We start from the raw sequence: 15820 nt of genomic DNA, 5'->3' as shown, positions 1-15820 counted from the left end.
AGTCTTGACACAGTCGTCGTTTCATCACCATGTACCAAACACATTCTTCTACAAAGAAATAAGTGTGCAAGTCGAAGGCATCGTATGGGCTTATACAATTACCTAGATCTTGATTTGGGAATGGAGGTGTTTGGTTACAAGCAGAGTATTCAGACAAAGAAGGAAACAGTAACAATAATAATTGTTTGTGTTGATGATGGTCTTGGCAAAACGAAAAGTTGTTACAATGAGTTTGAAATGAAAGATCTAGGAAAGTTGAGATATTTCTTGAGAGTTGAAATATCCAGGTTAAAACATGAAATTTTTCTTTTCCTAAGGAAACATGTCTTAGAAATCTTGACAGAAACTGGAATGCTTGCTCGCAAACCAGTAGAAACATGAATCACAAGCTTGGAATTTTTCAAGATCAAGTTCCAACAGACAAAGGTCAGCACCAAAAATGTAGAAATTGATTGTCAAGGAAAAACTTAGATCAGAAGATCATAGAATTTCCACCAGAATGCGGCGTGGAAAGTTTTCAATGGAATAATTGGTAAGTTGGGCATGATGCATTTTCTAGTTTGGATGAGCATAATAAAAGTAACTAGCTTTATTTAATTAAAAGTAATCCTTTAAGCAACAATAATGTAATGAATCCGTGAGATTAACCCAATCCAAATCAGTTAAGATACACAAGTCCTCTACAATCCTATAACAAATCAAAAAATCAATCTGAAAATTGATCCACTCACCCTCAATTTAGGTTGTCAAGATTAACAGAGTACAACATAAGATAATTAACAAAAAATTGGAGTAAAATAAAGAAGAAAATTTTGCAACCACTTGATTAGAAGCTTTTTTGCAACAGAGAAAAGAAAAGAAAAGAAAATAAGAAAAAGAAAAAGTATAGGATGTCCCTTTTGCTTTGCATGATTAGAAGCACTTCCTGTGGACAATTGATGGTCCCGACTCGTCATATTCTGCCTTTGCAATCCACATCTGCACTCAAAATAATGGACATTTCTCCAATCAGATAGGGAAAGCAGCACACGTGAAGTATTCGAATATCTAAACAGCACTAAATTGGCTACAGCTGATGGTTACAGATGCAGATTAAAGCATTACTTTCAGTAAAAAGAATCTTGGATCACTCAAAAGTAGCTAAATAGAAAGATGTGTATACGTTAATTAAATCCTATCTATGTTTAGCAACAATTTTGATGTCAATTATAGGACACTAAATTGACGTTTCTGATCATGTAAAATAAGGCGTCACCCATAATGGGCTTACCGACAAAAGCATCAATATGACTAAATCAAATGCAAACTTATGTGTAACCCGAAAAATGAGAGAGAGAGTACCTGCTGGAAAGTGCTGAGAGATGCCAAAATGGATCCTCCTATCCAGACACTGTACTTCCTTTCTGGTGGCGCCACTACCTTAATCTTCATGCTGCTGGGAGCTAATGCTGAAATCTCCTTGCTCATTCTATCAGCAATTCCAGGGAACATGGTAGAGCCACCACTGAGGACAATGTTTCCATAGAGATCCTTCCTAATATCAACATCACACTTCATGATAGAGTTGTAAGTAGTTTCATGTATGCCAGCAGCTTCCATTCCAATCATGGATGGCTGAAATAGTACTTCTGGACAGCGGAAACGCTCAGCTCCAATGGTGATCACCTGTCCATCTGGAAGTTCATAGCTCTTCTCAACGGATGACCCTGTTTTTGATGTCTCTAGCTCTTGTTCATAGTCAAGAGCAATGTATGCTAACTTCTCCTTCATGTCTCTAACGATTTCCCGCTCTGCAGTGGTGGTGAAAGAGTAACCACGCTCAGTCAAGATTTTCATAAGGGCGTCAGTGAGATCACGGCCTGCCAGGTCAAGACGCAGAATGGCATGTGGAAGAGCATAGCCTTCATAGATGGGAACTGTGTGGCTCACACCATCTCCAGAGTCCAAAACAATACCTAAAAATCCACATTGATCAACAAGAACATCAGACCATACAATTTATCTATTATCAGACAAGCCCTTATGTTAATTGTCAGCTTGCATATCAATATGATTACTAAAGTAGCTGCAGTAGATGCATATAATTTCGAAAACCAATTGATGGGGATCAACCTGTTCATTATTCATTAAAATGGATCAGATGGAAACATAAACAAACATAGAGTTGATTTTAAAAACTTTTTTTCTAGCATATTCCCATGTTTGTATTATCTCTTTGAGTTTTCACCATCTTTTAATCAATCAGAAAGGATGTCTTTTTAAAGTTCTCATCATCAGGTGACAAGTTTGACTTACTTAGTTCAAACATGAAATAGGATGTCCTTTTATAGATATCACACCTTTCATTGGGTGTTTATAAGTTAAAACTCAAATTTTGATCAAGGGGAAAATGTAAGTCGAATGCTTTATCTATATTTTCCCACTCATCAAATTCAAAAAAGGAAGTAGAGATAACAGAAAATATCACTCACCAGTGGTACGACCGCTGGCATAAAGGGAAAGGACAGCCTGGATAGCAACATACATTGCAGGAGTATTGAAGGTCTCAAACATAATTTGTGTCATTTTCTCACGATTGGCCTTAGGATTAAGAGGAGCTTCTGTGAGGAGAACTGGGTGCTCTTCAGGAGCCACACGGAGCTCATTGTAAAAGGTGTGATGCCAAATTTTCTCCATGTCATCCCAATTGCTGACGATACCATGCTCAATAGGATATTTCAACGTCAAAATACCTCTCTTTGATTGAGCCTCATCACCAACATAGGCATCTTTTTGGCCCATACCAACCATCACACCAGTGTGACGAGGGCGGCCAACAATACTAGGGAATACGGCTCTTGGTGCATCATCTCCAGCAAAGCCAGCCTGAAAAGTTTACAAGTAATCACAAGCAAGATCATTAGAGAAACAAAATCCTTTATTTAAAATTTGAGATAGAAAAAAAAAAGAATATAGGTAAATACCTTGACCATTCCAGTACCATTGTCACACACGAGAGGTTGAATATCCTCACCATCAGCCATTTCTGATTACCTGCTAGACAAAAGCTAACTTTATATGAGAATGTGTCTCATCGTATCAGTTTACAGCTACATTAATCTTTTGAGCGCATAAAACAATTCGAAGCAACATAGCAATGATGCAAAATTCGCGGCCCACTTATTCATGGGCAGATTGATGAAATCATACTCAACAGCTCATTTCTCACAATCAAAATCTCCAATTTTTATAAAACAGAGTCGAAAATATAAAAATGTATAACTACAAGCTGATCGAGATGGTAGCACGAGAAAATAAGCCTTCAAAATGCTTAATTATTATCCAGTGGAGTATAAGCACACAAATAGCAAGAGCAAAGAAGACACAAGTCTTGGATGAGCCATTTTCGCATAAAAAATCGATTAAATTGAAAATTAAGATCATGAATCTGAAATATCTAAAATCATAAACACCAACTGAAATCATATCGTGAATCGTCAGAAATGATCACATTTGGCAAGAGAGAATGAAAATCTCGTAACTACACATTTCCAATTCAATCTCGCGCCATTCATGCATTTTAACGAAAATTAACAATTACGCAATGCAGCAAACAGGATAATAATTCGAAAATAATGAGATAACAGCGCCATTTACCAGGAAAATTTGCAGATGGGGAAGGAGAAGTGCAGAAGAGCAAACAAATATGAAACCAGAAATCGAAATCGACTGAATTGTTTTTGCGCTGAATGAATCAGTGTTTTTGTTTGGTTGTGTACAACGGTTGCAAGGGGCTAGGCGTTAGTTAAGGTACCCGCCCTCTTATTTTAGAAATTATAAATAAAAAGGGCCTCAAATGAAATTCCACTTAAATGAACCTCAAATTCACTTTCGGCTTATCCGGGCCGTCCCTTTCCAATATCTGATATACTGACCCCATGACGCGTCACTCTTATGATGCCAACAGCTGGCTCACTTCCAGTTGCTCCTTTCCTAAATTACGGAATCACCCCTACTCATTTTGGGAAGAACATTATACGGGTAAAATATAGCAAAATGTTTATTAAAATTTATAAACGTGTTTGTTAATAATAAGCCTAATGCTTCCCAGTCCTCTTAACTTGTCCAAATTGGTTATTTTACCCCCTCAATTCATTGAATATCCTATTTACTCCTTTAACTCTATAAAGTGGTATTTCTCACCTTCTCAACTTGTCCATTTATCCCTCAAACTCATAGAATGTTCTATTTACCCCCTTAACTCCATAAAAGTGGTATTTTTCATCCCTTACAATCCGTTATCAAAGCCTAAATTGATAACTTTTTTTAAATGTTAAACGTATATTTATGTTATTTTGTAAGTGGAACCTAAATTGATACTTCCCCAAAAATCATAGGCCTATTTTGGTACATTATCCCTACATATAATGTATTTAACTTGTTTATATTAATGTTATTGTTATTTGTATTTTTTATTCGTTCTTTCTCTTTTTTACTTTTTTTACTACTATAAAGGGATAAGAAATACCATTTTTATGGAGTTAAGAGAGTAAATAGGATCATAAGTGGTGAGAAATACCACTTTTATGAAGTTAAGGGGGTAAATCGGATATTCGATGAGTTGAAAATGGGTAAACTGACAAATTTGGACAAGTTAATGGGGTGAGAAATACCATTTTTATGGAGTTAAGGAGGTAAATAGGACATTCGATGAGTTGGAGGGGTAAAATAACCAATTTGGACAAGTTAAGGGGACTGGAGAAGCATTAAACCTTAATAATAATAATAATTTGAACGTGGCTTGGGAGAGCTCCGGTTTAATTTTTAAATAGAAACTTGATATTAGTTGGAAATTGTATTAAAATGTTTTGAATTTTGTGGTGTTTTATTTTGTTAATACTTATGTGAAAATATTTTAAACTATAATTGTTTTATTTGTCTTTTTTTTTTTAAAGAAAGGTTGTATTATTTTATTTTTTTTTAAGGAAGAAAGGTTTTTATTATTCATGGCTCAAAATGGAGATAAGAAAAAGGAGGAGGGAAATCTTCCCAAACTCCATAATAAGTCATAGAAACAACCGCTCTTGTCAAACAATGAGCAGTTTGATTCACGGATCGCTTGAAAAAACCGACAATACAGTTACTTAATTCCTGAATAAGGAATTTACAATTATTTACTACTACATAGAACATAAAATCAGAACTATAATCACTTTACGATGCTGTAACTTGTAGCTGTGAATCTGACTCTATGATAACATTATAAAAGACCTTCACCTTTCAACCAACTCATAGCCTCCCTCGTACTCATAGCCTCCACTAATAACAGATCACGAGGACAAATAGACCCTTACACAATCCACATAAGGACCTAGAAATATCTCTCAAAATAAAACCAAATCCAAGAGTGAACATTACACTTAGAAGTGTCTCTTAAAGTGTAATGTTGATAGAAGTGTCAACATTACACTTTAACCAACATTGAGAAGGACGAGTATGGCGCTCTAAAAATGGAGGATGTTGTCGGGGAGGTGGCTGAAAGATTACAGGTTTGCTGCTAGCAATAGAGCAAGGTTGTGGATAAACTAAAAAAACCTTTGCAACAGTATGTATGTGCTTCCATACCAGTGAATTCCTATTGTTCCAAAGTGACCAACAAAGCATACCTGTTAACTCCTTAACAGATTTGCTTTTACGACGAAATAATAAATTTAAAAAACCATGCATATTGTCGAAGACCCCACTCAAATCTCCCACATTTAAATAACTCTACATTTGCAACGCAAATTGACAAGAAACAACGATATAAAAGTTTTCACCAGCTTGAGAGCAAAATAGTGCATAAAGGGATTTACTTGAACATGGCAGAGATGGGGAGTAATATGAGTCGGAAAGCAGGCCGAAAGAGAACACTAGAGAAAGTTCGTAACCTTAGGGGGGGAATAGAGAGGTTCCACACTAAAATCTAGAAATTGTTGTCTTAGAGGGGGAGTACAACCAGTTGCAAGGGACTGAAGATAGCAATTTTTAACAGAGAAACTCCTTTTTTTTGTCAAAAATCCAATACTAGCCATTTGCCAATTGTCTTCTACTGATGGGGATTTGTTGAATCAGTTCTCTATCACAGCCATTGAGGAATGAATTAATCAAAAAATTGTTCTGATAATGCCCAACCGGAGAAAAAAGCTCAGAGACTCTTGAGACCTGACTGTTAGTATAATTCATCATTTCCACCTTCGGGTTTCATCTAACTAGTAGCCAAAGATCTTCTCATATGTTAATAGAAGTACATAACCAACCAAACAAGATCTTTCCATATGTTAATAGAAATACCATGTGTTGGAGATTTAAGGGAAATGGCCTTTTAGTCATTTTCCATTACTCTTGTAACTTTATGTATTCCACATGGGAAACTTGTGAGGAAGTTGAAAGGTTTATATTGGGTTGGGTTTTATGTGATATTAAATTGTGTTAAAGTGGGTTTTACAAAAAAACACCACACGCGCGTGCTCGCTCGTTCGCGCGACGCCCGCCCGTCCCGACGGGACTGGACCCAATTTTTATTCTGTTATTAAATATTTTAAACCTTTTGACTAATTCTTTTAGCTGTTGAAGTCTTATCTCCAGTATCCCTACTTTCATTCAACAACCCACGTTTTACTCTTATGAACGTTGTCCACTACAACGTTCGTTTTACACACTGAAATAAAAGAGTTTTCCAGAGCTTCGAAATACACAGAGTTTTCTCAATTGCGATTTTCATCTCAAATACAATTTTTCTCTGGGCATTAAAATTCTTGCTGTTCCAAAGCTTCGCCCTAGAGTGCACTAGGACGGCGCTTACTGTGTAAACCTTGGTTGACGATCGGACTTCCAGATTGCACCAGAGTCTGTCGTAATCGTTTTCAACGTAGTGGTTCTGTCCACCACACACCGTTTACACTCCGATAAGTTATTCTGTTCCTTCTTTTGTACTTACACCATGACCTACCAAACATCGAGCCCCTGATTTGACGAGACTTTGGGCAACCATAATGCTTCTCAAAAGAACAATCAGGTTATTTTTAAGCTCAGTATAAGAAAATTTTCATTAGGATAGTGCCTCACTTTATAAACTTGTGCCACTAATGAATCAAGATTGGAAATGAGTCACAAACCCTGTTTAGCAAGAAGGGTAAGATTAAAACTCATGAATTTCCTAAAACCCATACCACTATGAGACTTAGATCGTCAAAGATGATCCCACGATTTCCATCAGATTCCCTTATTTTCCTCGCTGTTAGAACCTAACCAGAAAGAATTTATAAGTTTCTCAAGATCAACACACAATAATTCAGGTATAAAAAACAAACCCATCATATACGAAGGTATAGAGTGCAGCAATGTACTCAGCTTCAGTTGACTAGGTCAGTTTCTTAGCTTGAGTCAGGAGATATCACTTAGAGTCTATTCCTGAGCTCAGATGTTCAACGCGCACAACTCTACTTGACCTCTTTACTTGGTCAGTTTTTGGTTATTTTAAGCAAGCAATATATATAAGGAGTTAAAGGTAAGAAATACTTCACTCAGCAGATTTATCCAGGTTCGGCTTCTTCTAAGCCTACGTCCTGTCCCCGGAACACGTTCCGAGATTTCGAATCCTCTACTGAGCTCTTTAAAGGTAGAGCCTCAAACCTTTTACAATCTTAGCAACTGAGTATGACAAGAGTACCTTCCTCTATACCTCTACTCAATCCTAATCTCTCGCTGAGTACTAAAACCGAGTACTCAGCCTCTCCTTTCTATCTCTAGAAATGATAAGTGTTTTGTCCTATACAAAGATTTGCTAAGACACTTTAGACGATTGAAACAATCACTCTAGACTTTTACACAAATGTATGAATTGTAGTGTAAGATTTGCTTTGCTTCTTTGCTTGCAGAACTTGTGTAGAAATTTGGTCAGCGTAATGGCTTGATCAAGTTATGTGTTTAGTGAAGCTTCTGATGGCACTATTTATAGAGACATCTGGGCATCGGTCATTTCGAATTTCGAAATAACCGTTGGAGGGAAACGGCTACCTGTCGTTGTCATCCTGACTTGCTCAGAGCTCTCGGCCAATCAGAATTGTGTATCTTCTGTCCTCGGTCAGCTCAGCAGACTGTCTCTCCTTTTATGGTAAAGTCAACTGGACAGCATACTGTGTCGTCTGAACTTTACCCGAAGGGGAAATACTTTGTCTGGAAGTTTTCCTTGGCCAGCTGCTGTCTTGTACGTTTGTCGAATCTACTCAGCAGCTTCATCTTAAAGTTGTTCCCGAAGGTCTTCTAGATCCTTCTTTTGCTGAGTTACGTTTTGTTCAAAACGGCAACGTCTTGACAAACGCGGACCGAGTTGTACTGAGTTGTTTGACTTGGGCCTTGACTTCCGTATTGGGCTTGGGCCTTTTAATTCTTGTGTCTTATAAACAGTTTTAACTCAACATTGAACAAACACATTAGTAGAATAAATCAAAGCATTTAAACTTAGTGTGTTTAGAATATGTATTTTAATTATGCTAAAACAATTTTGTCAAATCAAAATTTATGTGGAAAGGTGTTTCAACAAACTCCCCCATTTTGATGTTGGCAAAACTATTCAGCGAGGAACTCAGTATGAGCTCCCCCATGATAGTTGACCTTTTATAACTTGGCAAACTCCCCCGTAAGGGTTGAGCTACTGACTTAGTTTTACTCTAAACATTTAAGGTTTAATCGAGTAAGTCTAAGGTCAGTTTTCAGATAGGTCAGCTAATTCAACATATTCTATTTACTCAGTATTAAGCGGAAGGTTTAATCATATAGAGTGCGCTGAGTAATTTGTTGTTCAATGAGTTCTTAATAGTTAATGTTTTATAAACACATAGGTCAATGTCAAACATGTTATCAGCATTTGATGTAGTCAATAAGATTTATAAGTATAAAACATAGCTGATATAATTGAAGATACATAATGACTCAGTACTTAGTAACATATATCATAACTCAAGAATAGGAATAAAAGATGCAGATATGATATATAGATAGTAGTCAGTGTTTACACAACAAAACTAATAGATAAGGCATATAGATTACATCTAACTTAGTCTATACTGAGCTAGACTATCTATTTCTTTTTCTTGTGTTGAGACTGACTTCGCTCATGCTGAGCTCTAGCTGCTTTATCTTTCTCCCCCGTTTTGTCAGCATCAGGAGGAGGAAGTTTGAAAGCATCAGTTAAGACAGCTCGAGTCAGTTCTTTAGACAGCTCCTTAAGTTTGTCAGCGCTTTCATTGACGCCGTCAAAGATGGCAACTCCATCAGTTGATACCTCTGCGGGTATGTTGAGGTTAGCAGCACTGAGCATATTGACGCTAAATGCTTGAGCTTTGCCTTGCCAGATGAGAGCTTCAGTAAGACCAGCAAAGATTTGGTGAAAGGTCTTTAAAAGAGCTGTGTCGTAATACTGACGTTGAATATTGTTATGACGAATGTGGTTGAAGGTTTGTTGGATGAGAGACTGCATCTCATTCTGCTTCATTGCGTCAGTATCCATCTCTTGCTTATTGTTGAGCGATTTCCGCAAGTGCACGGTATACGCTTGTAGTAATAAAAGATATCGAACCCACATGGAACGCTTTTTAACTAAAACTTTATCTAATTCGGTTTTAATCACGTGTTTAGGTTTAATAAAAGAAATACGTTTAATTGATGGAATTGGTTTTGGTAAATTAGGATTAGATAGAAGTATTATATCGAGTTTAGAGAACAGTTCTGTCTTGGGATTTTGATTACAAGACAGATATTTCCGCAATTGGAATAAAATAGAACTTATTTTCATAAAGCAAAGAAAACAACTTTAACTTTGTAAGATTATGGACATGTAACAATATAGCGATTTATTCAATTAAATGGCTTCGAACCATAGAAATCCCCCTGATGTTGAGGTGATTCCTACCTTAATCAAACTAGTATTTTATGTCTGATAAGCCGCGATCAGCGATCATGTCATCCATAAAAACTAAATCTGTCAAGTGTTCAACAAAGTTCTTATATGAATAAGATGGAATAGAACGTTTTAATAAAAACACCAATTTATCATTTCGAAAATCATTTTGTCAGAACAATATCAAAATAACAACAGTAAGAATGTATTGAATAAATATGTATATCATTAATGAAATGTGAATTTTCACAAGTTAACAGAGAAGTAGAAACTTGGATAGCATTGTAACGAAAACTTTGAGATCCGGGTTGTCAATCTTTCTCTCAAACTCCGTAGGTGCGTCAAACCTCATGCGCTTCAGCCATCAATTCTTCTCGCTGGATCTTCAGAATAGAGACTGATCTCGTCTACTACCAGAATGAAAACTAAACTAATACTGTTTATAACTAATCTAATAACAATTCGTGTACAACACGATTGTTTATACAGAAATGAAATCTAAACTTTCTGACTCATTTCTGAGTCAGAAACTCAACATAACAACTTTCTTCTCTAATTTCTCTAACTTTTTCCAACCTCTTCAATTCTAAAATGGATCACTTATTTATAGTTGTTGAAGGGTTGTAAATGATGGGTCGTGTCTGCTGGTGAAGGGTTGCTTTTATCTGAACGAACAGACGCGTTTTTCCGATTTAAAACATGTGTTTTATGTGCACAAGGGTTCGCTGTCGCGACTGAGATTCTGAAAATCTCAGTCACGACAGGGGGTATAGGGGCGAGTGAAAACTTCGTTTTTCTCCCGAGCTGGCCTCCGCAAGTCGCGACTGAGATTCTCAAAATCTCAGTCGTGGCAGAGATATGTCTCCCTGTCTCTCGACTGCTTTTCGTCCTTCTTGAGCGTTCTTCTGGCTGTTATGCGTTCTCGGTACGTTTTTTAGGTTTTTCCTCCATTTTAGCTCCGTTTTGGCTTCGTTTTCGCTCCTATTTGGATTTAACCAAATAATTAAGTACCTTGCATCAAAGAAGTAAATAAAGACGTAAAAGTATTCCAAATGAATATAATTAGCACGATTTCAATGTAAATTTAACGTATTTATATATGATATTTTAGGTATATTTTGGGCTTAACAAACTCCCACACTTAAGCTTTTGCTAGTCCCGAGCAAAATTTCACTGAATTTATTCTTTACTCAAACTCTTTATAAATAAAACATATATCCATATATTCCTTTTAAAATTAGTTAAACCGAAAGATAAACTTTTCATGGTAAATTTATACGCAAAGTATCAAACTAGCTAGTGTAAAAGAGATATATTACTCGTCTTGTATTTCAATTTTTATATTGAAGTATTCGGGACGGTGTAAGCACGCATGTTTTTCGAATCTTTCGTCTCAAGGCATTTCTAAGCACAAAATTTCCTTTCCCAAACCTAAACTATTACAAATATAGATTTAAGGACTTAGGTTTAATATATTTGCTTAGTTACGCCCAAGATAAGGGTGGTCTCGATCGTAACTTTATACGCATTTAATTGCTTTCGTGTTTGTTTAAGAGGTACTGACCATGCCATGGGTGGACGCAATCGTTACTTAAAACTTTAAACACGTTTAATTTTGCTTTAATTTCTAACGTTCCTTTCATACCTCGACCGTGATAAGGGTGGTCGCAATTGTGGCCAAAAGTAAACGGTACTTAATGTTCTTCCCTTTCATACCTCGATTGTGATAAGGTTGGTCTCAATCGTGGCCAAAAGTTAAGAATACGAGTTATAAAATAAAAATTATAAATTGGGAAAAGAAAAATAGCACATTCATCCTATATTGACTTGAAATTCAACATGTATTATGGCTAAAGTTTCCTTAAAAACTTCAATTGGTTTTAAATGTAAGACGAAAAATAATATCGAGCTAAAAAGCTAAAGTTGTTAGTTCGAGTTATGCCTATAAACCTAATTGAAAATTGAAAATAAGATTTATATTTATCACGAATTCATGATATAAAGTAGAGATTTGAAACTAAAGAAATTTACTTATATACATTTACTCGAGACGTTTTTGATAAAATCGTATCGGAGATTTGTAAAAATATTTGTAAAAATATAGCCCGTATAGAAATATTATTTCTAACAATAATGATAACCTGAAAATATACTAAATATTATTTTGAAAGTTAAATTGTTTGAAACATATGAAATATATATACTTTAACAAAAATATCTGTTTATGAAAAATAGCTATTATTTTTGAAAAGTGTTGCACTTTATAAGCAAAAATGTTGCATTTGTTTTTGAAAAATGTTGCATTATACACTTTACTTAAACTTGAGTAACAACATGCATTTATACTTAAATAAATAGCATTCATTCTCATTCGTTGCATTCATTCGTACTTAAAATTAAAAATGAATATGAAATATCTCCTCCCACACTTAATTTAGACCATGTCCTCATTGGTGCAAAAAGCGATAAAACACGAAAAATAGTACGAAAGTAAATCATACGAATTAGAATTTGAAGATAATAGAGTACGATAACATTCAAACATAACAATAAAGAAAATTGTACCAAACATAAATAAAAATATTGTACCAAATGGAACAAGACATAATAATAATAACGAAAAATAAGTTAAAGATAGGAAGGATAAAACCTATCAAGGTGAAGGTGGTGGAGAAGGCGTAGTCTCAACTCCTTGGCGTCGGAAGAAAGATAGCAACCGGCGACGAGTAGATTTGTGCTCACGACTCAACGTAGTGATCCTTGAACTCATTTCGGCATTGGTGGCAACGACTTCATCTAACCGCAAATTCATGTTACGGTTATGCTCGTTCATTTGTGTCAAAACACGTTGCCAACCAACTTGTTCTTCAACATTCGGTTCCACATTTGCTTGCTCGGTGGCATTAACATCAACATTCTCTTCCTCCTCGTCCTCTTCATCAAATTCCTCTTCATCATCCTCATCATCATCTTGGGCACCTAAACCTTGAGAACCCGAGGCTTCACTACCCATGGTAGCAAAAACACGTCTTGTGCGATCCGCATAAGATATAAAGGCGGGGGGTCCCATTTTCTTCAATAAATTGGCCCTTTGAAGTGCCGTGAGGTCCAATGAAGGTAAACCAACATGGGGCATATTTTGATAATCCACTAATTCACCCCGAGCACCCAAAACAATGCCGGGAATTAAATTACCCATAGGCACTTGCTTATTACGTGACTTGGAAGCTCGAACTAAATTAGTAAATATCATCTCAATACTATCAATGGTCAAACCCTTAAAAATAGCATCCAACACAAACAAAACACGAACTTGCACTTTTGAACTTTCAACCCGACCAAATAAGGAAAAATGATAAAAATTTCTGAAAGAAAAAGATACAATCGTCCTTAAGTAGCTTACTAGATGTATTCTTTGGACTAAAAACATCTAAACCGGTTAAAGTATGCCAAACCGAGTGTGAATCAAAAGGCTTTAGCTTGGAATAAAAATTCCGAGTAGGAAGTCCAAACCAACGGTTCATGGCCGCATACCCAACGTCAAAACGAACTCCATTATTCCGAAAAGAGATAACTCCCTTCTTCTTGTCATAGGTTAGAGTAACCAAAAATTCAATAATATGCGATTTAATACTAGGAAAACGCATACTAGAAAATCGTTTCCAACCAAGAACGGAAAGATATTCATCAATACATTCGGTAAAAGAAAATATGTTTATCGTGTCGGTGTCAAGGAAAAAGCATGTCGACGAACTCTATTTGGCTATTAGAAAATCGGCGATATTTGCGTCCTTCGGCTTCCGTCGTAATATCGAACGGTGCTCCATATTGAACCCGTAATCTAGTGATCTCGGTGGCCTTAGCTTTGTTAGCAACGGTCTTTTGTCTAGGCATTTTTTAGAGTGAAAGTTGGTGAATGGGATGAAGAAAATATGAAAGGATAAAAGTAAGAGTAAAAGATAATGGTGGTGAATTAGGGAAGAAGAAGATGAATAGGGTAAAGATTTATGGGGAAGATGAGTGAATCTTGTTATTGGGAAGAGAAAAGATGATGGATTGGTGTAAAAAGAGGTGATTTAAATAGGTGTAAGTAATAGGTATTGATTAGGATAGAGTAATAGGTAATGAATTAGAGTAGGAATAGGATGAAATGCAAAAAACCATCCAAATCCCGTCACAGCAGCCGCAAGTCGCGACTGAGATTTTCAAAATCTCAGTCGCGACAGCAAGTACGCAGGGGGTCAAAAATTTTGCTGAAAGTGGTCCTCTTGCTGTCTCAACTGAGAATTCAGAATCTCAACTGAGATTCTGGAATTTCTGGGAAAAAATTGGACTGTTTCTGATAATTTTAACATGACGAAACCAATTCCTCTTATAATTAAGTGACATTAATGTGAATATTAATCCCTGAAACTGAGATAAACAAAACTGAAACATTAAATTAAAGGAAAACCAAGGGTTGTCCTTAAATAAAAGAAATAAACTAAAGAATTAATGCACTTATATTTATTATAATCTAAAATATAAACAGTACCTTATTATATATTACATAAAAACATTATAAAAACATAAATTACAATCAAACACTCATATATATATTAAAAACAACAGACAGAAACGCATAAAATATATCCCTAAGTAGATGACAGACGACGTGCATTGGCTCTGTTAATCTTCGTTTGAATGAAGACTTTCCTCTCTGGTGCAGAAAGGAATGTTGGACTAGAGCGGAAAACTCGTTTGACAAGTCCCTCGTTCTCCAAGAACTCGTAGTCTAGAATAGGGAATGGTTCTGTATCAGTCCAAGGGACAGAAATGGTTCCCTTGGCTCCTAAAATTATTCCACAAATGATGTTGGCGAACCCAATCTTCCGGTTCTTCGAACGGGAAGCAGCAACTAACCCCTCCATAAGAATCTTCGAGGAGTTCACTGAGTTGCCTTGGAAAATGTCGCCCAACACATAGAGATCAGTATCTTTCACAACATTGCTACTGACTCGACCAAAAAGACTATGACAGAGGAATTTATGTAGATACAACATGGAGTTAGAATATATTGATTTGTTGTAGGCAAGACTTGGATTAAGTCTCCAAAATCCTGTCAACATTCTCCAGATATCAGTATAAGTCATATCTCTGCCAGGATGATGTGGAGTGGTGTCCCGTGGTGGAAATCCAAACCAAGTATGAAGTTCAGGATATCCAAAAGTGAATACCTTCCCTTCACAACGAAAACTGAGACGAACACGCCTTTTATTGACGAACCGAACGGTAGACAGAAACTCTAATACCCAGTTTCCAATAATAGGAAACTTTACTGATGCAAACTTGGTCCATCCCAAATTTGTCAGATAGCGATTCATGTCATCGCTTATCCCGAGTTCTTCATTCAGGAACTCATCCAGATACAACATGCCAAAGAATTGAGCATATCTGAATTGCAAAAAGTGAGATTTTAAAAGAATTGAGCATATCTGAATTGTGTCTGTTAAAAAGAAAAGATGCAAAAAGTGATACCTCTTCGAATCAACTGACAGAAATTTTAAAAATCAGATGGCTGTAATCCCTTACAGTTATTTCAAATTGCAAAAAGACAGAAAATCTCAACTGAGATTTTCGGAATCTCAACTGAGATTTCCAAATCCTGAAACATGGAAAATCTCAACTGAGATTTTTGCATTTTGTAATTCCTCAAGATCACTTAACACTTAATGAAATCATTTTCAAAACATGGCTAGATTAAAATTTTAATGTTGATAAACTTATTTGTACAAAAAATAAAAATGAAAATAAAAACAAAAATAAAAATATATAAATTAAAAAGAAAAATAAAAATTATGAACATAAGATAAGAAAAACTAAAAATTAAAAATATGAAAACTAAATAAATTAATTTTCATA

The 15820-nt window shown here is 35.8% G+C and overlaps 1 protein-coding gene across 2 annotated transcripts; it reads right to left on the bottom strand.

Annotated features, from left to right (window-relative positions):
• Positions 1-703: 703 nt before the first annotated feature.
• Positions 704-3805, bottom strand: LOC136208745 (actin-97). Of its 2 annotated transcripts, none has more exons than XM_065999896.1 (5): positions 3637-3805; positions 2964-3036; positions 2472-2865; positions 1342-1955; positions 704-978 (listed from the first exon to the last, which is right to left on the bottom strand). In XM_065999896.1, the coding sequence occupies exons 2-5, from the start codon at positions 3021-3023 to the stop codon at positions 913-915; spliced, it is 1134 nt and encodes a 377-aa protein (XP_065855968.1). In that variant the 5' UTR covers positions 3024-3036; positions 3637-3805; the 3' UTR covers positions 704-912. The 2 variants fall into 2 exon arrangements, with proteins under 2 accessions (XP_065855968.1, XP_065855967.1); XM_065999895.1 differs by having other exon boundaries at positions 2964-3033; positions 3637-3804.
• Positions 3806-15820: the final 12015 nt, after the last annotated feature.

The sequence above is a fragment of the Euphorbia lathyris genome, chromosome 10, assembly GCF_963576675.1.
Source record: "Euphorbia lathyris chromosome 10, ddEupLath1.1, whole genome shotgun sequence".
In the NCBI taxonomy this organism is placed as follows: Eukaryota; Viridiplantae; Streptophyta; class Magnoliopsida; order Malpighiales; family Euphorbiaceae; genus Euphorbia; species Euphorbia lathyris.
This window is presented reverse-complemented; position numbering and strand designations above follow the sequence as displayed.

Excerpts from the sequence above, each read along its gene's own strand:
- LOC136208745 (XM_065999896.1), bottom strand. The coding sequence starts at position 3,023 with ATGGCTGATGGTGAGGATATTCAACCTCTCGTGTGTGACAATGGTACT. Across the intron at positions 2,866-2,963 it reads ATGGTACTGGAATGGTCAAG|GCTGGCTTTGCTGGAGATGA; the intron begins GTATTTACCTAT and ends TAAACTTTTCAG. Across the intron at positions 979-1,341 it reads CTCTCAGCACTTTCCAGCAG|ATGTGGATTGCAAAGGCAGA; the intron begins GTACTCTCTCTC and ends TTTTGAGTGCAG.